Raw genomic sequence first — 25,263 nt, forward strand, 5'->3', positions numbered from 1 at the left:
TTTGGGGATCCTCTCTATAGAAATTTTAAGGGGGAGACTTTCGCCGTATTTTTTGGGCGTTTTTTATGAGAGAAACCGCCCGGCGAAAGTTTGCCACTTACCTTTTGAATGGGACCGCCCAGATCGCGACATGACCGCTGGGATCAAAACCTGTGTGCACCGCCGAGCGAAGTGCCCGGGCCTAAGTTTGGCCTCAATGGAAGCCCATCCAGATCGCTGAGGGAACTGACCACAGAAAGCTGCTTTTTCAGCCCGGTCGGTGAGTACTCTGCAAAGAAAGGTGAGTTAAAGATTCTTTCGTTTTTTTTAATTGTAAAACGCCGATTAGCTTTAAAACTGTCTTGGGTATGTTTTTTTACTTTTTATTTTTTAATATTGTAATGTCTGTAAGCTTGTAATGTTTGTAGCTCCACACTGTGGATGTGGACGTATTGTGTACTGCAAGTGCATAGTTAATCATTAAGCAGAACGAGGCAGTTTCCGGGGTCTTCCGAGAGAGCTGCCTCCATGTTAGGAGCTGTGTGTGTTGTGCTCTGTGAATATATCACATTTGGCAACTGAGATGGGATTTTTCGGATGATTTAAAGCTTAATTTTTGTTGGTGAAGGATTCAGCCAGCCGACAGAGAGACTTTGGAAGTTTCTGTCTTTGGAAAAAAGCTACAAAATCCGAGGTAAACTACAGCACATGGTGTGAACAGCTAAAGATTAAAATGGCAGGTGTATTGGGACATTTGTGTGAGTATAGACACGACCGGAAACATTTTAAAGCGTACGTGGATCAGCTAGAAATGTATTTCACTGCAAATAACATAATCGAAGTTCCAGACAATGCAGTCCAGAACCAGGCTGTGTTGGAACGTAAGAGGGCGATCTTCTTATCCAAGGCAGGTCTGGCATTATACGAAACCCTTGTAAATCTGCTTGTGCTTAACGAGCCAAAAGACACAATGCTTAAAGAGATTTTAACAAAGCTGGAGCAGCACTATAACCCCAAACCGTTAGAAATTGCTGAAAGCTATCGTTTTGGGATTCGGAGTCAAAAGGCTGATGAAAGTATTGGTGATTACATCATAGCATTAAAAAAGCTATCGATGCACTGTAATTTTGGACACTTTCAAAACCGAGCATTATGGGATCGTTTTGTTTGTGGGGTGAAAAATGATGCGATCAGAAGGAAGTTATTGACAACAGATGACTTGACTTTTGAGAGCATGGCCGAACAATATTCCTGAGAATTAAATAATGATTACGGTTGTCAGTCAACCGAGGTAAATCACCTGCAGGTTCAAAGTAAAAGACGGGCATGGCCGAATGTCTCAGAAACTGGAAATTCTACCAGAGCGTCGAAGTCATGCGATAGGTGCTTGGGATAACACATTGCTCAAAATTGCCCATACATGAAGGCAGAGTGTTTCTTCTGCAGGAAGACTGGGCATCTTGCGAAGGCACGCCGACTGAAGGGTAAACCAGCTTTTAAAGCTATGAGTCCAGCGTTCAAAGCTATGAGTAGAAATCCAAAGAGACTACATAGCATGGAAGAACAGCAATAGGACGAGGAGATGTTAGAGTTACACGTCATCAGAAGCACGAGGTTAACGGACAGCGATTCGGAAAGCATCAAAATCCACATAGCTGTTGCGGGATTCAAGATACCAATGGAAATTGACACGGGTGCATCCGTGAGTGTTGTACCGGGGTCACTGTACTACGACAAATTGCATGATTTCCAACTGAAGAAATCCAAGATAGAGCTGTAAGGCTACTCGGGAGAGAAAATTCCTGTGGTAGGTCGTATCACCATACCGGTGAAATATAAAGATCAATTTCAGAACTTGCCTCGAATAGTAGTGAAAGGAGACAAGTCTGCCTTACGAGGAAGAAATTGGTTGAGCTCACTGAAGCTGGATTGGAGTAAGATTTTCTGTGTGGAAGCGAGATTTTCATCAACGGAAGAGGTTATCAAGCAGTATCTGAAGGTGTTCTGCGAAATGAGCAGTCCGATCCAAAGTTTCAAGGCGGGTGTCAGGGTACAGAAGGACGCTAGATCGGTTTACTACAAGCCACGTTCCATACCATAAGCACTCAAGGAGAAAGTTGAGCAAGAAATCAAAAAAGTAGAGACTGAGAACATTATTTGTAAGATAGATCGATGTAATTCGGCTACACCCATTGTTGTTGTACCTAAGTCCGATGGCAAGGTAAGATTGTGTGGTGATTATAAAGAAACCGTAAACCAGGTTCTAGAGGGTAATGTCCCCAATACATTGCCGAATATAAAAGATTTGTTCACAACACTGACAGGTGGTCAGATCTTCTCAAAACTGGATCTTACGAATGCCTGCTTCCAGCTTGAACTAGATGAGGAGTCCAAGTCATGTTTGACTATCAATACTCATCTAGGCCTATATCAATTTAATAGGCTACCGTTTGGAGTGTCTTCCGCCCCTGCCATATTCCAAGGTGTGATGAACCAGATTTTGCAAGGTATTGAAGGGGTAGTATGTTATTTGGATGACATACTAATTTCAGCACCAAATAGGCAAATTCATAATAACATATTGAATGAAGTCCTCAAACGGCTAGAGAAGCACAAAGTACGAGTGTCTGCTCGTAAGTGTGAGTTATTTAAAAACTCAGTGGAGTACTTAGGGTACAGAGTAGACAAAGATGGTTTACATCCAACCATGGAAAAATTGGATGCAATTAGAAATGAACCCACTCCCAGGAATGTCACTGAACTTCGTTCATTCTTGTGTCTTTGGAACTATTATGGGAAGTTCATACCAAATTTGGCTACATTATTACATCCACTGAATGAACTTTTGAAAAAACAGGCCCATTGGAAGTGGCCAAAAGAATGCAATACAGCATTCAAGAAGTGTAAAAGCAAATTGGTAGAGAGCACCATGTTAGTTCACTATGACATATCTGAGGAGATTAAGCTAGCATGTGATGCCTCTCCGTATGGATTTGGGGCAATAATCTCTCATGTATTAAGTAGTGGGGAGGAGAGACCAATTGCTTTTGCTTCACGCACTCTCAGTGCCAATGAGAGTAATTATGCGCAAATTGAAAGTGAAGCTTTGGCATTAATTTTTGGGGTCAAGAAGTTTCACAAATACTTGAATGGTCGTAAGCTTACCATCGTTAAGGACCATAATCCCCTAACAGCAATCCTCCATCCAAAGTCCCCAGTTCCAACCTTAGCTGCAGCCCGAATGCAGAGATGGGCTTTGACTTTGTCAGCATATACATATGATATTTGAATACAGACGATCAGCTGATCACAGTAATGATGATGCAATGTCTAGATTGTCTTCCCCATCACAAGTTACACCCGATAGGGAAGAAGTTTTTTATTTTTCATACATTGATGAACTGCCAGTCACAGCTGAAGAGATTGGTAGAGCAACCAAACGTGACCCAGTGATGTCAAAGGTGTATGAGTATATTGCAAATGGATGGCCAAACCAGATAACAGCCAAAGATACACATCCATTCTTCATTAGTAGGAATGAATTATCAGTCGATAAAGATTGTATCATGTGGGGTGCAAGAGTGGTTATACCAAATAAATTCAGTTCCAAATTATGAGGAGACCTCCATGACCAGCACCTCGGAATGTGCTTGACCAAGATTTTTGCACGCAGTTATTTATGGTGGCCAGGTCTTGAAAAAGATATAGAGTACATCGTGAGGCAGTGTACAACATGTCAATCGGTAAGCAAGCAACCACCACCAGTACCATTACAGCCATGGAAATAGCCTCCCAGGGTGTGGCAAACGCTACATATTGATTTTGCTGAGTTAGAAGGACAATTGTTCATTGTGAATTATAGCTATTCGAAGTGGGTTGAGGTGTTTCCAATGTGGAAAATAACAACAAGTAAAACCTTGGACATTTTGCGAAAATTATTTTCTGCATTTGGCCTCCCTGAAGAAATTGTTTCGGATAATGGACCACAATTTCGTTCAGAAGAATTTGCACAATTCACGAACAAAAATGGTGTGAAACATACCAAGGTTCCACCATACCATCCTGCTTTGAATGGTGCAACAGCGCGCAATGTACAAATTATAACACGTGCCCTCATAAAACAAATGTTAGATCCTAAACCAAGGAAACAACAGTTGTCATTGGATCATAAATTGGCTAATGGTTTGATTACATATCGAAACACTCCTCATACAACTACTGGTAGGACACCAGCAGAGTTGTTTCTCAAATGACAGCCACGAACCAGATTCTCGTTGTTAAAGCCAAATTTGGCACAGTCCGTAGAAGAGACACAATTAAGACAGAAAGAGAATCATGATAAAGGTAGAGTAAAAGAGAGAATTTTGAAATTAAGGCAGAAGAGGAGAGTGAAGAACCATCATCATAAATGGTTAAAGTGGTTACCAGGAAGAGTGGTGAAGATATGTGGTACTCGCACATATTTGATGAAGATGTTTGATAATGGACAGGTTAGGTTTGTTCATATTGATCATATTTACCTACAGACAGGGAAGGAGTTGAAGGTGGGAATGATTCAATTATTTATGACTCATCAGACAGTTTTGATACACCAGTAGCAAATCCTAAAGTCAATGTACTGGAAACAAATCCAGGAGAGAATCAGAATGAAAATCTGAGTCCGAGTCGGGAAAACAAAGAGCCTGAAGTTAGAGTGAGTTCAAATGAAAATCAAGGACATTCCGTGGGGGAAAATGTTCCTCCGGATGAGCCTCGAATGAGTTTAGATTCGACACCATGTTTGGAATGTTTTGTTTGAAAGTGAAGGTATCCTTTTCGAAACAGAAAACAAGTGGTGAAGTTAAATTTGTAAATATGGAAAAAAAATAAGTTTATATCCTGTGTTATGTATAAACATGAAAGTTATGTATGATGGTTGTTGTGATGGCTTCTTCATTAAGGAGGGAGAAGTGTAATGTCTGTAAGCTTGTAATGTTTGTAGCTCCACACTGTGGATGTGGATGTATTGTGTACTGCAAGTGCATAGTTAATCATTAAACAGAACTAGGCAGTTTCCAGGGACTTCCGAGAGAGCTGCCTCCATGTTAGGAGCTGTGTGTGCTGTGCTCTCTGAATATATCACAAATATAGCCTCTTTTTTAATTTTAAATGTACTTAATTCATTATTAATCTCATCATTCAATGATGTAGAAACATAGAAACATAGTAATTTGCAGCGCAGTAGGAAGCCATTTCGGCTCACCGTGTCCGTGCCGGCCGACAAAGAGCCACACGGCCCTCGGTCAGCAGCCCTGAAGGTTACATATAAACCTATGAACAATAATCAATGGCGAAAGGTAAATAGCATCCGGCCCAACCAGCCCGCCCCACAAAACTGCAATATTCCATGCATCATAACATTTTTAACTCCACCCCACCTGGAGGCATGCGATCTCCTGGGAGAGGTAAAAAAACAGAATAAAAACCCAGGCCAATTGGGGAAAGAAAATCTCGGAAAATTCCTCTCCGACCCATCCACGTGATCGAAACTAGTTCAGGAGATCATTCTGGCTGTATTCAATTCCCTGAAGTACTTACCATCGTATCTGCGCCAGCCAACAGAGGTTATCCAGTCTAATCCCACTTACCAGCTCTAGATCCATAACCTCCACCTCAAGTGCCCATCCAAGCATCTTTTTAATGTGGTGAGGGTTTCTGCCTCTACAATCTTTCCAGGCAGTGAGTTCCAGACCTCCACAGTCCACTCCGTGAAGAAGCTTCCCCTCAAATCCCCTCTCAACCTTTCACCAACCACCTTAAACCTATGCTCCTTGTAATTGACACTTCCACCAAGGGAAAGAGGCCCTTGCTATTCACTATATCTAGGCCCCTCAAAGTGTCATACACCTCAATGAGGTCTTCTCTCAGCCTCCTCTGTTCCAATGAGAAAAAACCCAACCTATCCAATCTGTCCTCATAGCTAAGTTTCTCCATTTCACGCAGCATCCTTGTAAATCTCTTCTGCACCATCTCCTGTTACAATCAGGTCCTTTCTATAATACGGCGACCAGAACTGCACACAGTACTCCAGCTGTGGCCTAACCAGGGTATTATACAATTTAAGCATAACCTCCCTGCTCTTGTATTCTATGCCTCGGCAGCGAAAGACAAGCATTCTGTGTGCCTTTTTAGCAGTATCGGCATTGCCCCTTTCCTTTGTGAAAACATACACAAAGTATTTATTAAGAACCATACCAACATCTTTCACCTCCACACACAGATTACCTTTGGCCTGCTACTTTCAGGGATCTGTGGACAAGCACTCTAAGTCCCTATGTTAATTTACATTTCTAAATGGCCTTCCGATTAATGTGTATGCCCTTTCATTATTAGCCCTCCCCAAGTGCATTATCTCACACTTTTCTAAATTAAATTCCATTTTCCACTGTTCTGCTCATCCGACCAATAGATTGATATCCTCCTGCAGGCCATGACTTTCCTCTTTAGTATCAACCACACAGCCAATTTTAGTGTCATCTGCAAACTTCTTAATCGTATATTCAAATCTAGATCATTAATGTGTACCACAAAAAGCAAGGGACCCAGTACTGAGCCCTGCGGAACTCACTGGAAACATCCTTCCAATCACAAAAAGATCCATCAACCATTTGCTTCCGACCTTTAAGCCAATTTTGGATCCAACTTGCCACTTTGCCCTGGATCCCATGTGATTTTACCTTTGTGACCAGTCTGCCGTGTGGAACCTTATCAAAAGCTTTACTAAATCCTTATACACTATGTCGTATGCACTACCCTCATCGACCCTCCTGGTTACCTCCTCAAAAAATTCAAACAGATTAGTTAAACACGATCTTCCCTTAACAAATCCATGTTGACTGTCCCTGAGTAATCCTTGCCTTTCTAAATGTAGATTTAATCTGTCCTTCAGGATTCTTTCCAATAATTTTCCCACCACTGAGGTTAGGCTAACAGGCCTGTAATTATCCGGCCTATCCCTTTCTCCCTTCTTAAACAAGGGTACCATATTAGCAGTCCTCCGGCACCATGCCTGAATCCAAAGAGGACTGGAAAATGATGGTCAAGGACTCTGCTATTTCCTCTTTTGCTTCGCTCAACAGCCTGGGATGCATTTCATCCGGGCCTGGGGAATTATCCACTTTCAAAGCTGCTAAACCCCTCCATACCTTCTCTCTCACGATGTTTAATTCAGCCAGAATTTCACACTCCTCCTCGATAGCAGTATCGGCATTGCCCCTTTCCTTTGTGAAAACAGACACAAAGTATTTATTAAGAACCATACCAACATCTTTCACCTCCACACACAGATTACCTTCATGGGGCTCAAATTTCCCCAGGAGATGCCCCGCTTTTTTTGGTGCAAGTAGCTTTTTTTGGAGTAACTTAAAAATCGCAAATTTCCCCATTTAACCTGCTCCAGTGTAAGTCAGTTAGTTAGGTTTTTTATTAGTTTAGTTTTTTTTCTCCAAAAGGAGGCATTACCAGCCACTTCCACCTCTTTTGGCCATAGAAGCAAATTTGGCCAGCTAAGAGTTACTCCAAACTAACTTAGGCCAGTGTATGTGGCCACTTTTGTAGGCACAGAAAACCTTACGTACATATAAGAAATCAGCACAGGTAGCTCGAGATGGGGGTGAGGGGGTGCGGGGGGTGGGGGCAGGTGAGTTAGAGGATTCTAAAGCACTAAATACCTTCACAGCATCAGCACAACATCACGATATCTTCAGCACAACCTCTTCACAACATCATCAAAAATAAAGGAAAGACAAATCAGTTACTGAAAATAGAGCAGTCCTGCCTTGCTGACTGCAGAACGCTTCGGCTAGCCCTTCAGCTGGGGCGAGGGGCGGCAGGCACACATGACTGTAGGGGTGAGGGTTTGTTTTTCTTTTACAGTTGTTCCTAAATGTTGTGTGGTGATAATGGAACATGATTCAGTCTTAATGCAAAATATATTTTATTGGAAAGTTTACAATGCACTTCAACAACAACAGCAACAATAGCAACAACAGCAAAGAAAGGCTGCACCCATCCCTCACCCACATCTCGGGGAAAGTGCACTTCCTCATAGGGTCGGTGATGGTGGTGGGGGGATTGGGGGCCCGACTTGTGTCTCACCGGTGGCTGGTGCGTGAATTGAAATGGGAGTGGCATTTGAGTATCTGGCCTTTGTGCCCTTATTGTAGCAGCTAGTTCCCTCATGACATCTGCCATCGTTTGCACACCCTCCAAAATGCCTGCCCTCAGTTTCCGTCTCAGTGCTGATATTTCTCCTGACAGTATCGCTACCTCATCACACACCCCACTGACGGTCGCCACGAGTGATCTTGTAAGAACATTGGTCTACTTACCCAATGACATAACCTGATTAACTTCTGATGAAGGCTAGATCTCAGGAGAGACTGGTCGGCTTCTCCTTCCCCTCGCCATGGGTCTGCCTAGTGACACCCCTCCAGTGTGAGGCGCAGGCTGGGACGGTGGAGCACTGGGTGTTCCAACATGCATTTCACCACCGCCACTGGGACCCGCAACCTTGGAAGGTGTGAAACCATGGAATGTCGCCGTGGAGCTCATGGAGGTTTCTGGCAGTGTGCTGCCCTGTACTATGGACTGATCCATATCACGATCAGCATTCTCCCGTGAACATATTTCCATGGACCGCTCCTCCCCTCACTTGCCTTGGTCTGGAGAGCACACATCTGGATCTTCAGGTGGATCTTCAGGATGTTCAGGATTGTCTTCTTCTTCTGCAAAATACAACAGAACAGTCAAATGCTGAGCAACACAGGATGGGGCAGGATGGGACGCATGAATAGTCTTATGCGTATCAGGCCAGTCAGCAGGTTGATTTGAAGGGTGACAATGATTTTAATGACTCACCCTCACCCTCGCGTGTGGGTCCAGCTTGTGCACAGCTGATACTTTTTCTGCAGGTGCGACTCAGCAGGGCAGCTACCCTTTGTTCTAGGGGTGATAGTTGGTGCAGATTTGACGGTCCTCCTCCTGTTTTAAGTCTTTCCCTTTTGTTGTGGGCCAATTTCTTCTGCAAAGATGAAAATACAACATTTCACACATGGTGCACTTCTGATGGTGGGACTTATACAGATGGTCACGTTTACAATTGCAATTACATTTAAAGGTGAAGATATTACTTACACTCACTACTTGACCAACGTCCTGCCATTTCTTTTTGCACTGGCTTTCAGATCTTGCGGTATTCACTCCTGCGGAGTATTCTTCTGCAACTAGGTTCCATCGTCTTCTCATTTCTTTGGGTGGAACTTTTGTGAGACCACTCTTACTGATATCCAGCTCCAGCCATTTGTCAGTGACAATGACAGTGACTAGTTTCTCCACTTCCTCATGGAGGAAATTCTTTGTTCTTGTTGCACACTCTTACGTCATTGGTGTATTGGACTTACACTTGAAAAATCACAGTTCTCACCTTTCTTCCACCTATGCAACAGTCTTTTCTACTCCCTCAGCCACCCAAAAATCACTATTCACACCTTACCTTTATATATGGTCCATTGCCAATGATGCTGAGGCACTGAGGACGCTGTCCCTTTAATTGGCCGATTGCCCAGCTTCCTGCTCCATTGCGCATGCGCGCACGCTGAAACGGACATGCGTCCCCCTGTTGGCACGTGAAGAGATGCTGGCCCAAGCCCCGCCCCCATGCCGGCTGCGCTGAGCATGCACGGTAGAAGCTCCGCCCCCACCCCCCGCAGGCTCTGCAGCGCCACGCCACTGGACCAGAACGATGAAGGAGCGGCCAAATTAAAAGGTAAATTTTTGCCGCGTTTTTTGTCCCACAAAGTCGGCGTACCATGGCTAACTACGCCGCTCTAGGCAGCTGGGGAAATTTGGGCCCATTGTCTCGAATAGGCCTGACCCTTTCTTTAGTTATCCTCTTGTTCAATATATTTATAGAGCATCTTTGGCTTTTCCTTGATTTTACTTGCCAAGAATTTTTCATGCTCTCTCTTAGAATTCCTAATATCATTTTTCAATTTACCTCTGAACTTTCTACATTCCTCCTGAGATTCTATAGTATTTAAGCTTCCCTTTTTTTCCTTATCCTCCCCTGTAAGTCCCTAGACATCCTGAGGGTTCTAGAATTGTTACACGCACCCTTTTTCTTTAATGGCACATGTTTGGCCTGAGCTTTCCGGATCTCCTCCTTGAATGCCTCCCACTGTTCCGACACAGATTTACCTTCAAGTAGCTGTTTCCAGGCCACTGTGGCCAATTCACCTATCAACTTAGCAAAGTTAGCTTTTCCTCAATTGTGGACTTTTATTCCTGGTCTATCCTTGTCATTATCCATAACTACCTTGAATCTGACTGAAATATGGCTACTGGCACCTAAGTGCTCTCCCATTAATACTCCTTCCACCTGCCCAGCTTCATTCCCCAAAACTAAATCCAGAACCGCCCCCCTCCCGTGTTGGGCTTGTTACATACTGACTAAAAAAGTTCTTTTGAATGCATTTTAGTAATTCCACACCCTCTATACACATCACACTATATTTGTCCCAATCAATATTTGGATAGTTGAAATATCCTATTATTTCTGCCCTATGGTTTTTAGACTTTACAGAAATTTGCCGACATATTTGCTCCTCTATCTCCCTCCCACTGTTTGGTAGTCTAAAATACATCCCGAGTGTGATTGCCCCGTTTATATTTTTCAGTTCAACCCATATGGCCTCATTTGATAATCCCTCAAACACATCATCCCTCCTCACAGCTGGAATAGTTTCTTTAATCAATACTGTGACCCCACCCCCATTTTACCCCCCTTTCTGACTTCTCTAAAAATCCTGTAACCAGGAATATTGAGCTGCCAAACCTGCCTCTCCTTCAGCCATGTCTCTGTAATGGCTATAATGTCATACTCACAAGTGTCTACCTGTGCTCTCAGCTTATCTGCCCCATTCGCTATACGCCTTGCATTAAAGTTTAGACCAGTTGACATGGAAAGACCTGCTTGATTGCTACTTACTAACGTGTGTTTCCTCTGTCTTACAGATTCGCTTTCTGCATTCTTGCTTTCAAATTTCAGCTTTACATCCTTCGCTATTGAATTTGTTCTCAGGTTCCCATCCTTCTGCCGAACTATCTCTCGGATGGTTGGGATATGGGGGATTTGGGGGAGCCCCTCTCTCGCTGGGACAGTTGGGATATGGGGGATTTTGGGGAGCCTGTCTCTATCTCTGGGACAGTTGGGGTACGGGGGATTTGGGGGGAGCCTCTCTCTGGGACAGTTGGGGTATGGGGGATTTGGAGGAGCCTCTCTCTCTCTGTGACAGTTGGGGTACGGGGGATTTGCGGGGAGCCTCTCTCTCTGGGACAGTTGGGGTATGGCGGATTTGGAGGAGCCTCTCTCTCTCTGTGACAGTTGGGGTACGGGGGATTTGCGGGGAGCCTCTCTCTCTGGGACAGTTGGGGTATGGGGAATTTGGGAGGAGCCTCTCTCTGGGACAATTTGGGTACGGGGATTTGGAGGAGTCTCTCTCTCTCTGGGACTGTTAGGGTACAGAGGATTTGTGGGGGCTTCTCTCTCTCTGGGACAGTTTGGGTACTGGGGATTTGGGGGAGCCCCTCTCTCTGGGACAGTTAACGTACAGTGGATGATATTGGGGAGTCGCTCTATCTGGGACAGTTGGGGTACGGGGTATTTGGGGGAAGCCTCTCTCTCTGGGATAATTTGGATACAGGGGATTTGGGGCAGCCCCTCTCTCTGGGAGAGTTGGGGTACAACGGGTGATATGGGGGAGCCCCTCTCTCTGGGACAGTTGGTGTACAGTGGGTGGTATGGGGGAGCCCCTCCCTCTCTCTGGGATGGTTGGGGTATGAGGGGGATTCGGGGATGTGCTGAGCCCAGATTAAGTGTTTTATTTTCTCCTCTTTCTCGTCCCCCCTCAGATTCCACCGTCTCACAGAGACTGGCTGACATGAAGTCAGCGGTGCTCTCGCTCACTATCACAGTCACGCAAAGCATCCTGTTCTCTATCAGTGCCGCTATCCCCGTGCTGAAGGTCCAGTATCTGACCTTCATCCTGCAGTTGGTCAACAGTTCATTCCTGTACGGAAGTCACACTGCATTCACCGCCATCACGTAAGTCAGCCCACGATATCCAAGGAAGGGAGACCCCATTCGGGGGCCAAAGTGCGTACCGGTACATCTGGGATTGTGAGACAGGGAGCTAGAAATTCATTAACGCCCGGCTGGAGCGTCAACTTTAGAAAAGTTGTAAGTTTAGCGCCAGGCGCTAATCAACCTCCACGCCCGCGAAATTGAGTCTCTGCACTGAAAGAATGCAGGGGAGCGCTAAATCAGGCGCTAATTGCGTAGGTGAGTGGCGTTAGGCTTCAAGCGATAACGAAAATGAGGTGTGGTGTAATTGGCATTGGTGAAGGCACCTTCCAGCCATTAGAAGAGAGGGCGACTGGAGTCTGCACACCAGCCCTCAATGAATCAGGGAATGCAAAAAGATAGAAACATAGAAACATAGAAAATAGGTGCAGGAATAGGCCATTCGGCCCTTCGAGCCTACACCACCATTCAATATGATCATGGCTGATCATGCGACTTCATTCCTGCTTTCTCTCCATACCCCTTGATCCTTTCAGCCGTAAGTGCCACATCTAACTCCCTTTTGAATATATCTATGAACTGGCCTCAACAACTTTCTGTGGTCGAGATTTCCACAGGTTCACAATTCTCTGAATGAAGAAGTTTCTCCTCATCTTGGTTCTAAATGACTTACCCCTTATCCTTAGACTGTGACCCCTGGTTCTGGACTTCGCCAACATCGGGAACATTCTTCCTGCATCTAACCTGTCCAATGCCATCAGAATGGCGATATGCTGTCGGATGAAGTTCAAAGTCCTTTGATGGCCCACAACACGAAGCAGCATTTATCTGTCTGCAGATACATCATGCGCTCACTTGCCGCATAACTGACCTTTAGAACGGAAGCACATCCCTTTAAGTAGCGCCCCGCCAGCCACCAGCTGACTGGTTTACGCCTCCGCTCGCTGTCGCTGTCGGTGCGAGGCGGTAAGGCGGGGGGTGCTACTGAAGTTTGCAGATCGGGCGCTCAGCGAGCATTGCACACTCATTGACGTCACGATCTGCATGGGGAAAAGTGCCGAGGCACTAATTGTTAGCGCCATCCTCCAAGGCAATCTGCCGTGTCCCCCATGGAAAGTCAGCATCCTTCCAGCAGCCATGCTGCAGCCACTGGGGCAGCACTGTGTAGGAGCACTAGGACAGGCAAAGGACAAAATACAGAAAATAAGGGAATGCACAAGGGTTATTAGTTGACATTTAATGTAATATTAGAATTAATCATAAAATATGTCAGGAATTTTTTTGTGGTGATTTTCATTTTGGCATTTTGCCCAAGAGGACGCTGTGATGTTCCGTGACAGAGGGATGGTAAGGTGGGGAAGTGTTGATCAACGGGGATCTGGGGTTTCAATCCAGGGAACTGGAATTTGATTATGTGCTCACGGTCAGCCCAGCCAGAAGAGAGATTTGCAGGCTGACTCCTCCCATTTCCCTTTTTCTCTTCCTCTTCCTCCTGAGGTTGTCACAGAACCCGTGGTGGAAAGGGCTGTGCCCTCATGATGGCCAAGTTTTGGAGGATGCAGCAGACCACCACAAGTTGGGACACCCGCTCCGATGAGTACTGGAGCAGTCAAGAAAGCAGAACCATTGCTAGAGCTCCCCAAAGGTCTGCTCGATTAAGTTCCTCGTGGCAGCATTGCTGTCATTATATGATTGCTGGCCACGAGTAGTGGGATTGAGGAAGGGATTCATCAGCCGGGGGTAGAGCGGATAGCGCTTGTTGCCTAGCAGCCATCCTCGGGTTTGACATGGTGGCTGGAAGATTCCTGGTACAGCGGACTGGCACTGGATGAAGACATCATGAGTGCTGCCAGGATAGCGGGCATTCACCATCTCGATGTGTTTGGCGTGGTCGCACACCAACTGTACATTAAGAGAGTGGTAGCCTTTGCAGTTATGTGACAGCTCAGCATTGACATGCCTCATGCACAAATCCACGTGGTAGAGCTGCGAAACACCAAAGGGCAGAAAACATTAGTGGGAGTTGTGTACAGACCACCAAACAGTAGTAGGGAGTTTGGGGATGGAATCAAAAGGAAATTAGGGACGCGTGCAATAAGGGTGCAGCAGTTATCATGGCTGACTTTATTTTGCATATTGATTGGGCTAACCAAACTGGTAGCAGTACTATGGAGGAGGATTTCCTGGAGTGTATAAGGGATGGTTTTATAGACCAATATGTCGAGGAACCAACTAGAGAGCAGGCCATCCTAGACTGGGTCTTGTGTAACGAGAGAGGATTAATTAGCAATCTGGTCATGTGGGGTCCCATGGGAAGAGTGACCATAACATGATAGAATTCTTCATTAAGATGGAGAGTGACATAGTTAATTCAGAGACTAGGGTCCTGAACTTAAAGAAAGGAAACTTCGACGGTATGAGATGTGAATTGACTAGGATAGACTGGAGAATGATACTTAGAGGGTTGACGGTGGATAGGCAATGGCAGACATTTAAATATCACATGGCTGAACTACAACAATTGTACATCCCTGTGTGGCATAAGAATAAAAAAAGGGAAGGTGGCTCAATCGTGGTTAACAAGGGAAATTAGGGAAAGTGTTAAATCCAAGGAAGAGGCACATAAATTGGCCAGAATAAGCAGCAAACCTGAGGACAGGGAGAAATTTAGAATTCAGCAGAGGAGGATTAAGGGCTTAATTAGGAGAGGGAAAATAGAGTATGAGAGTAAGCTTGCAGGGAATATAAATACTGACTACAAAAGCTTCTATATATATGTGAAGAGAAAAAGATTAGTGAAGACTAATTTAGGTCCCTTGCAGTCAGAATCAGGGTGATTCATAATGGGAAACAAGGAAATGGCAGACCAATTGAACAAATACTTTTCTTCTGTCTTCACTAAGGAACACATGAATAACCTCCCAAAAATACTGGGGAACCGAGGGTCTAGCCAGAATGGGGAACTGAGTGAAATCCTTATTGGTCAGGAAATGGTGTTCGGGAAATTGAAGGGACTGAAGGCTGATAAATCCCCAGGGCCTGATAGTCTGCATCCCAGAATATTTAAGGAAGTGGCCCTAGAAATAGTGGATGCATTGGTAGTCATTTTCCATCAGTCTATAGACTCTGGTTCAGTTCCTATGGCCTGGAGGGTAGCTAATGTAACCCCATTTTTTAAAAAAGGAGGGAGAGAAAACACGGAATTATAGACTGGTTAGCCTGACATCGGTAGTGGGAAAAATGTTGGAATCAATTATTAAAGATGTAATAGCAGCGCATTTGGAAAGCAGTGACAGGATCGGTCCAAGTCAGCATGGATTTATAAAAGGGAAATCATGCTTGACAAAGCTTCTAGAATTTTTTTAAGATGTAACTAGTGGAGTGGATAAGGGAGAACCAGTTGATGTGGTGTATTTGGACTTTCAAAAAGATTTTGACAAGGTGCCACACAAGAGATTAGTGTGCAAAATTAAGGCACTTGATATTGGGGTCAATGTATTGACGTGGATAGAGAACTAGCTGGCAGACAGGAAGCAAAGAGTGGGAATAAACGGGTCCTTTTCAGAATGGCAGGCAGTGTCTACTGGGGTGTCACAGGATTCAGTGCTGGGACTCCAGCTATTTACAATATACATTCATGATTTAGACAAAGGAATTGAATGTAATATCTCCAAGTTTGCAGATGACACTGAGCTGGGTGGCAGTGTGAGGTGCGAGGAGGATGCTCGGAGCCTGCAGGGGGACTTGGACAGGTTAGGTGAATGGGCAAATGCATGGCAGATGCAGTATAATGTAGATAAGTGTGAGGTTATCCACTTTGGTTGCAAAAACAGGAAGGCAGATTATTATCGGAATGGTGACAGATTAATAAAAGGGGCGGTGCAACGAGACCTGGGTGTCATGATACATCAGTCATTGAAAGTAGGCAATACAGGTACAGCAGGCAGTAAAGAAGGCAAATGGCATGCTGACCTTCATAACGAGGTGATTTTAGTATAGGAGCAGGGAGATCTTACTGCAATTGTACAGGGCCTTGGTGAGACCACACCTTGAGTAATGTGTGCAGTTTTGGTCCCCTAATCTGAGGAAGGACATTCTTGCTATTGAGGGAGTGCAGCAAAGGTTCACCAGACTGATTCCCGGGATGGCAGGACTGACCTATAAAGATAGACTGGATCGACTAGGCTTATATTCACTGGAATGTAGAAGAATGAGAGAGATCTCATCGAAACATGTAAAATTCTGATGGGATTGGACAGGTTAGATGCAGGAAGAATGTTCCCGATGTTGGGGAAGTCCAGAACCAGGGGTCACAGTCTAAGGATAAGAGATGAGCCATTTAGGACCGAGATAAGGAGAAACTTCTTCACTCAGAGAGTTGTGAACCTGTGGAATTCTTTACCACAGGAAGTTGTTGTGTCCAGTTCGTTCGATATATTCAAAAGGGAGTTAGATGTGGCTGTTACGGCTAAAGGGATGAAGGGGTATGGAGAGAAAGCAGGAATGGGGAACTGAAGTTGCATGATCAGCCATGATCTTATTGAATAGTGGTGCAGGCTCGAAGGGCCGAATGACCTACTCCTGCACCTATTTTCTATGTTTCTATGTTTCTATGTGAGAAGACAGTGAAGTCCCTTCTACTGGAGTTCAGAGCCTCTGTGACCTAGTAGATGTAGCGATGGATAGCAAACTGTGAGATGTTAGCGCTGACATCTGTTCCAGCCCAGAAGAATCAGTTGGGGAAAAATTCAGGGCCAAGTCACCTTGAGGGCCACTGGCAGCAATGTCGTCGCCCCGATCTCAGGCTGCAGGTCTGGATGTTGGAGGTGGCAGAAATCTGTGACTACATCCTTGGTGACACGGAGCCTCCCAACACACTGCTCCTGGTTTAGGTGTAGGAATGAGAAGTGCTCCCTGAAGACACTCGGTGGGTAAGGCCTCTGCTGACAGCCCTTCTCCCCCTCCTCCACCTCCCATTGTGGGCAGCTTGTCTTTGCTGCCACTGCTCCATCTCCATGTTATGCTGCAGTGTGAGGGGGACTACAGGTAGAGCCCCCTTGACTGGCAGCAAGTGGTGTATTCAGAGGCCTTCCAGTTCCAACCAATGCCTTCCCATGTCCAGCAGCACTCCCTGCATACTTTAACAATGTTATAAATGTCTTCCAACAAGCCAGTATTGATATGAACACTGCAAGAGCCAGTACAAGAGAAATAATCAACTGACCACAGTGACTACACTTCAAAAGTACTTCATTGGCTGTAAAGCGCTTTGAGAAGTCCGGTGGTCGTGAAAGGCGCTATACAAATGCAAGTTGAATGTTTCCCTTTAAATAGCGCTGGTGGGGTCCCTCGTGTAGCTGATCACATGTCCAGCTGTGTGAGTTTCGGAGAACCGTTGTTTGGGACGGCGATGTCCAAAATGGCAGGTCATGCATCAAATCAGCATTGCACGCTGACTGACGTCACGATCTGCCGACTCTGCACACGGCCTGCACAAGCTCGTCCTGCCCGTGTTATCGCTCGCACCAAGATGGCGACCAGTGTGGGCCGCGCCGGAAGTGGGTGGAAGCGAGGCAGACGCCATTTTTTCCCCCTAACCCAAACCGGCCTTAACTGCCGGCGCTAAGGTGCCAAATTTCAGGGCCCAGGAGTTCATTCAGACTCCAATACTCATTGTTAGATCTGGTATTCTGAGACCAGGAGTCCATTCAGACTCCCCACACACACACACACAGGTAAATCTGGGACCCTGAGACCAGGAGTTCATTCAGACTCCCCACACATACACACACAGGTAAATCTGGAGCCCTGAGACCAGGAGTCCATTCAGACTCCCCACACACACAGACACACACACACACACAGGTAAATCTGGAGCCCTGAGACCAGGAGTCCATTCAGACTCCCCACACACACAGACACACACACACACACAGGTAAATCTGGAGCCCTGAGACCAGGAGTCCATTCAGACTCCCCACACACACAGACACACACACACACACAGGTAAATCTGGAACCCTGAGACCAGGAGTCCATTCAGACTCCCCACACACACAGACACACACACACACACAGGTAAATCTGGAACCCTGAGACCAGGAGTCCATTCAGACTCCCCACACACACACTATGATTAGAGAAGATGGTTCCAATTGTGGGAAGGGCGCAAAACTAGGAAATCATCAATCGAAAATTGTCACAAATAAATCCCGTAGGAAAGGAGAAACTTCTTTACCCAGAGAGTGGTTAGAAAAAGAAAAGAAAAAGAAAGACTTGAATTTATATAGTGCCTTTCACGACCACCAGACGTCTCAAAACACTTCTCAGCCAATGAGACCTGGGTGATATGGTACATCAGTCATTGAAGTTTGTCATGCAGTTACAGCTGGTGGTGAAGAAGGCAAATGGCATGTTGGCCTTCATAGCTAGAGGATTTGCGCATAGGAGCAGGGAGGTCTTAATACAGTTGTACAGGGCCTTGGTGAGGCCACACCTGGAATATTATGTTCAGTTTTGGTCCCCTCATCTGAGGAAGGACGTTCTTGCTATTGAAGGAGTACAGCGAAGCTTCACCAGATTGATTCCTGGGATGGCAGGACTGACATATGAGGAAAGACTGGATCAACTGGGCTTGTATCCACTGGAGTTTAGAAGAATGAGAGGGGATCTCATAGAAACATATAAAATTCTGATGGGATTGGACAGGTTAGAGGCAGGAAGAATGTTCCTGTTGCTGGGGAGTTCCAGAACCAGGGGTCACAGTCTAAGAATAAGAGGTAACCATTTAGGACCGAGATGAGGGGAAACTTCTTCACTCAGAGAGTGGTTAACCTGTGCAATTATCTACCACAGAAAGTTATTGAGGCCAGTTCATTAGATATATTCAAAAGGGAATTAGATATGGCCCTTACAGCCAAGGGGATCAAGGGATCTGGAGAGAAAGCAGGAAAAGGAAACTGAGGTTGAATGATCAGCCATGATCTTATTGAATGGCGGAGCAGGCTCGAAGGGCCGAATGGCCTGCTCCTGCACCTAATTTCTATGTTTCTATGTTTCTATGGAGTGCAGTCACTGGTGCAATGTAGGAAACGCGGCAACCAATTTACACACAAGCAAGCTGTGTGGAACTCGCTACCAAATAGCAGAGATACATTTAAGGGGAAGCTAGATAAACACATGAAGGAGAAAGGAATAGAGGGATATGTTGACGGGGTGAGATGAAGAGGGGTGGGAGGAGACTCAAATGGAGTATAAACGCCGGCATGGACCAGTTCGGTCAAATGGTCTATTTCTGTGCTGTCGACCCAATGTAATTCTCTGAACGTCCTCCTCTCTCTCTGCTTGTTCCCTGCAGGTTCCCTCCTCGCCACTTTGGGAAGGTCTATGGACTGCTACTGGCTCTTGCGGCAATTGTAAATCTGCTCCAGTACCCTTGCTTCATTCTGGTCAAGGGACCCTTGCACGGTGACCCCTTGTATGTGAGTATCGGGAGGTCCGGGTCTCCCTGTGATCTGTGCCAGACAGTCACGGGTACAGTGAGATAGAGAGAGACAGTAGGCTTTATAAATAGAGGCATAGAGTACAAAAGTCAGGAAGTTATGCTGAACCTTTATAAGACATTGGTTCGGCCCTAGCTGAAGTACTGCGTCCAATTCTGGGCACCACACGTTAGGAAAGACCTGAAGGCCTTGGGGAATGCAGAAGAGATTTCGGAGAATCTGGAAAAGCTGGGGCTTTTCTCCTTAGAGCAGAGAAGGCTAAGAGGAGATTTGAAGAAGTGTTGAAAAACCTGAAGGGTTTACATAGAGTAAATAAAGAGGAACTGTTTCCAGTGGCTGAAGGGACCGGAGGGACAGATTAGTAAAAGAACCAGAGGCGTCTGAGCAAACATTTTTTTCCACAACAAGTGGTTAGGATTTGGAATGCACTGCCTGGTAGGGTGGTGGATACAGATTCAAAAGTAACTTTCAAAAGGGAATTGGATAAATACTTAAAATGAGAAAAAATTGCAGGGATATGGGGTAAGAGCGGGGAGTGGGACTAACTGGATTGCTCTTCGAAAGAGCTGGCACAGACTCGATGGGCCGAATGGCCACCTTCTGTGCTGTACTATTCTATGATTCTATGATAAGGGTTTGAGATTGCTGTTGCCTGAACACAAACTCTCTGTTTGCCTTTTTTTGTCCCTCTTGACGCAGTTGAACATCGGATTAATCGTCCTGGTAACCTTGACATATGTCCATCCCATCAATGTTTACCTGCACTGCCGACGGGAAACCCAGCAGAGAGGCACAGTGAAGCACTACCGAGTCGAAGTGCCAGGCTTGGGAGAGACGGACGATCAACCTGTGTCGGGAAACGATATCTGAGCTGGACATCTGCTTGGGGTGGGAGGTGTCGGGGATGGTGTCAAGTGGGGGTGGGGTGGGGGGTGTTCTGGAGTGGGTGTGGGCAGGTGTAGTATGGGGGCTCATGGTTGGAGGGGTGCTCTGTACAGGTGTGGGTTTGTGAGCATGTAAGTTGGGAGATGGGGGGGGTTGGGGTTGGGTGTGTGGGGTATTGGGGTGTGGGTTTGGGGGCTGTAGATTGGGGCGTCGGGGGCCAGGGTTGGGGGGTGTATGGGGTGTTGGGGTGTTGGTTTGGGAGCATGTAGGTATGGGGGTTGGTGTTGGAGGGGATGTGGGGTGTTGGGGTGTGAGTTTGCGGGGGTGTAGGTTGGGGAATGGGGGGGTCAAGTTGGGAGGGTGTGAGGAGTTGGAGTGGGTTTGGAAGGGTGCAGGTTGGGGGGGGGTCAGTGTTAGGGGGATGTGGGGTGTTGAGGTGTGGGTTTGAGGTGGTGTAGGTTGGGGGTGGGGGTGTGTGGGGTGTTGAGTTGTGGGTTTGGGGGGGTGTAGGATGGGGGTGGGGGGTGGGGGTGTGTGGGATGTTGGGTTGTGGGTTTTGGGGGGTGTAGGATGGGGGAGTTGGGGGGTGTTGGGGTTGGGTTTTGAGGGTGTAGCATGGGGGAGTTGAGGTTGGGGGGTGTTGGGGTGTAGGTTAGTGGGGTGTAGGATGGGGGGTGGGGGTGTTGGAGTGTGGTTATGGGGGTGTAGGATGCGGGGTGGGGGTGTTGGAGTGTGGTTTGGGGGGTGTAGGATGGGGGGTGGGGGTGTTGGAGTGTGGTTTGGGGGGTGTAGGATGGGGGTGTTGGAGTGTGGTTTGGGGGGTGTAGGATGGGGGTGTTGGAGTGTGGTTTGGGGGGTTTAGGATGGGGGGTGGGGGTGTTGGAGTGTGGTTTGGGGGTGTAGGATAGGGGGTGGGGTTGGGGGATGTTGAGGTTTTGAGGTGTGGGTTGGGAGGGTGTAGGTTGGGAGGGGTGAGGGTAAGCCGGGGTGAAGTTTGGTTTCAAGCAATTCCCAAACAAATCATTTACAAAAAAGATCAATTGGAAACAGTGCTGTTTCCCGGGATCCCGGAGAATGAGATCTTTTCTTCAGAAGACCGGGTCAGAGACAGATTATGGACAATGTTAATTCTTTATAAGCAAACATTTTGTTTTAATCTGTGGGATTATCCAATGCAAATAGTCCTCTTCTCCCCTCCTCCCCTCCCCTCTCTCCTTCTCCCCTCCCCTCTCTCCTTCTCCCCGCCTCTCTCCTTCTCCCCTCCCCTCTCCTTCTCCCCTCCTCTCTCCTTCTCCCCTCCTCTCTCCTTCTCCCCTCCTCTCTCCTTCTCCCCTCCCCTCTCCTCCTCCCCTCCCCTCTCTCCTTCTACCCTCCTCTCTCCTTCTCCCCTCCTCTCTCCTTCTCCCCTCCACTCTCTCCTTCTCCCCTCCCCTCTCTCCTTCTCCCCTCCTCTCTCCTTCTCCCCTCCTCTCTCCTCTCCTCCCCTCTCCTTCTCCCCTCCCCTCTCCTTCTCCACTCCCCTCTCCTTCTCCCCTCCTCTCTCTTTCTCCCCTCCTCTCTCGTTCTCCCCTCCTCTCCTTCCCTCTCTCCTTCTCCCCTCCTCTCTCCTTCTCCCCTCCCCTCTCCTCCTCCCTTCCCCTCTCTTCTTCTCCTCTCCCCTCCTCTCTCCTTCTCCACTCTCTCCTTCTCCCCTCCCCTCTCCTCCTCCCTTCCCCTCTCTCCTTCTCCTCTCCCCTCCTCTCTCCTTCTCCCCTCCTCTCCCCTTTTCCCCTTCCCTCTCTCCTGCTCTCATTCCCTCTCTCCTTCTCCCCTCCCCTCTCCCCTTCATCCCTCCTCTTTCTTTCTCCCCTTCCCTCTTTTTCTTTCCCGTTCCTTCCCTCTCTCTCTCTCTCTCTCTCTCTCCTTCCAAGGGACTGAGTGTAATGTAGCCAAGTTTGCTGATGAGACAAAGATGAGAGGAAAAGCAATGTGTGAGGAGGATACAAAAAACCTGCAAAAGGACATAGACAGGCTAAGTGAGTGGGCAAAAATTTGTCAGATGGAGTATAATGTTGGAAAGTGTGAGGTTATGCACTTTGGCAGAAAAAAACGAAGAGCAAGTTATTATTTGAATGGAGAAAAATTGCAAAGTGCTGCAGTACAGCAGGACCTGGGGGTACTCGTGCATGAAACACATAAGGTTGGTATGCCAATACAGCAAGTGATCAGGAAGGCCAATGGAATCTTGGCTTTTATTGCAAAGGAGATGGAGTATAAAAGTCTTGCTACAGTTATACAGGGTATTGGTGAGGCCACACCTGGAATACTGCGTGCAGTTTTGGTTTCTATATTTAAGAAAGGATATACTTGCTTTGGAGGCAGTTCAGAGAAGGTTCACTCGATTGATTCTGGGGATGAGGGGGTTGACTTATGAGTAAAGGTTGAGTAGGTTGGGCTTCTACTCATTGGAATTCAGAAGAATGAGAGGTGATCTTATCGAAATGTATAAGATTATGAGGGGGCTTGACAATGTGGATGCAAAGAGGATGTTTCCACTGTTAAGGGAGACTAGAGCTAGGGGGCATAATCTTAGAATAAGGGGCCGCCCATTTAAAACTGAGATGAGGAGGAATTTCTTCTCTCAGAGGGTTGTAAATCTGTGGAATTCGCTGCCTCAGAGAGCTGCGGAAGCTGGGTCATTGAATAAATTTAAGACAAAGATAGACAGTTCTTAACCGATAAGGGAATAAGAGATTATGGGGAGCGGGCAGGAAAGTGGACCTGAGTCCATGAGATCAGCCATGATTTTATTGAATGGTGGAGCATGCTCGAGGGGCCGTATGGCCTACTCCTGCTCTTATTTCTTATGTTCTTATCTCCCCTCTCTCTCTCCTACTCCCCTTCCCCCTCTTCGTTTCTTCTCCCCTCCATCTTCCCTCCTCTCTCTACTTCTCCATTTCCCCTGTCCTTCTCCCTTCCCCTCTTCTACTTCTGCCCCCCCTCTCTCCTTCTGCTCTGCTTGTTCTTTCCTCTCTCTCCTTCTCCCCTTCTATCCTTCTACCCTTTCCCCTCTCCTTCTCTCTTTCCCTCTCTCCCTCTGCTCTCCTTTTCCCCACCTATCTTTTCTCCACCATCCCCCCTCTCATTCTTCCCTCCCCCTCTCTCCTTCCCTTCGCCTCCTTACTTACTTGCCAGCTTCATTATACCTTTTACGCTGCATGATCAAGGTCTCCACAATTGTTAGAGGTTTTGTACTGTTCCCATTAAAGAATTTCCCTTTTAAGGGTGCCGGAAGTGGTGCCTGCAATGACACCAGAGTGTTTTGCAGGAGTACAATTCCCTTTTAAGGATGCCAGAAAGGGCACTGCTGCAGGAAGAAGTGTCACACCAGTTATCTGTGAAATGGATTTCCTTTTTAAGGATGGCAGTGTGGGGCCCACAGAAGCAACAGTGTTCTTTATGAAGAATACCTGTACGCAATGTGCAGAGTGTACGGCTCCCTGTAGAGGACAAGCAACTCACAACAAGTCAAAATAATGGCTAGTGTGCTTAAGATTAATGTTTGGTTGGTTTGAGTGTTTAAGAGCAGTGTTGGTTGGTAATAAGTGAAGTGAATTATCAATCATATTACTGTCTCTACCTGTGCAAATGTGTTTAAAGGATAAGGAAGGAATTATCCAACAATTGTAATGTAGGGAAAAACTGCAGCCAAATTGTGCACAGCAAGCTCCCACAACAGTAATATGATCACTGACCAGATAATCTGTGTGTTTTATGATGTTGATTGAGGAATAAATATTGGGCCCAGGACACCAGGGAGAACTCCACTCTTCCACGGGATCTTTTACGTCCACTGTCATGTATTTAACCATCTTGCAATGATATAGTCATGTAACTGTAACTCATGTACACGGTACATGGACACGGTACCTGTACCCTAGAAATGCACACCCTGACCACAGGGGGTGAACTTGCAGGAGACACTCCTCACCTGGGTTTCCAGGAATAAAAGGGGAGGTCCCACCCAGGGTCAGCACTCCTTGGTCCTGGCAATAAAGGTGAAGGTCACAGAGTGACTGTGTCTGATATATCTATGCCTCGTGTGAGTTTGTATTAAGGTGCAAGGACACTATATTTGGTGATGTAAAACGGGATTCACCAAACCTCGAGGATGGCCACCGGTGGCACAGAGGAATGTTACTGTGTGGATGAGGACTGGGACGACTTCGTGGAAAGACTCCAGCAGAGCTTTGTCACAAAGGACTGGCTGGAAGAGAGAGCGGCTGACAAGCGGAGGGCGCATCTACTGATCAGCTACGGACCACAGACCTATGCGCTGATGGAAGACCTGCTCGCACCCCAAAAGCCAGTGGACAAGTCCTTTGAAGAGCTCAGCCAGCTGATCAGTGAGCATCTCAAGCCAGCGAGTAGCATACACATGGCACGGCACCGGTTCTACTCTCACCGGCGTCGGGAGGGACAAAACGTCTCGGACTTCGTGACGGAACTGTGGCGCTTGGCCAGTCTCTGTACGTTCTCCGATACCTGCAGGTGGGAGATGATAAGGGACTTTTTCATCAAGGGCATTAATCATGCCGGCATTTTCAGGAAGCTCATAAAGACTAAGGACTTGACTTTAGAAGGGGCGGTGCTGATAGCTCATACCTTTATGGCAGGGGAAGAGGAGACTAAGCTAAGTTACGCGCGCAGCCCTGGTCCAAATAGTGGCGACGGACCAGGGAGTTAACATGGTGAACGCGGCTCGGGACCCCGCAGGCAGGCAAGGGCATTTTGAAA

The 25,263-nt window shown here is 46.7% G+C and overlaps 1 protein-coding gene across 1 annotated transcript in view; it reads left to right on the plus strand.

Annotated features, from left to right (window-relative positions):
* The window catches only part of LOC139266679 (equilibrative nucleobase transporter 1-like), an 84,205-nt gene extending 63,733 nt beyond the window's left edge, over positions 1-20,472 (plus strand). Inside the window, exons 10-12 of the mRNA XM_070884269.1 lie at positions 11,916-12,121; positions 19,458-19,581; positions 20,302-20,472. Of these exons, the coding sequence (XP_070740370.1) occupies positions 11,916-12,121; positions 19,458-19,581; positions 20,302-20,472 (501 nt within the window). The remainder of the gene's footprint in view (positions 1-11,915; positions 12,122-19,457; positions 19,582-20,301) is intronic.
* Positions 20,473-25,263: the final 4,791 nt, after the last annotated feature.

This window comes from Pristiophorus japonicus, chromosome 7 (assembly GCF_044704955.1).
Source record: "Pristiophorus japonicus isolate sPriJap1 chromosome 7, sPriJap1.hap1, whole genome shotgun sequence".
NCBI classification, from domain to species: Eukaryota; Metazoa; Chordata; class Chondrichthyes; family Pristiophoridae; genus Pristiophorus; species Pristiophorus japonicus.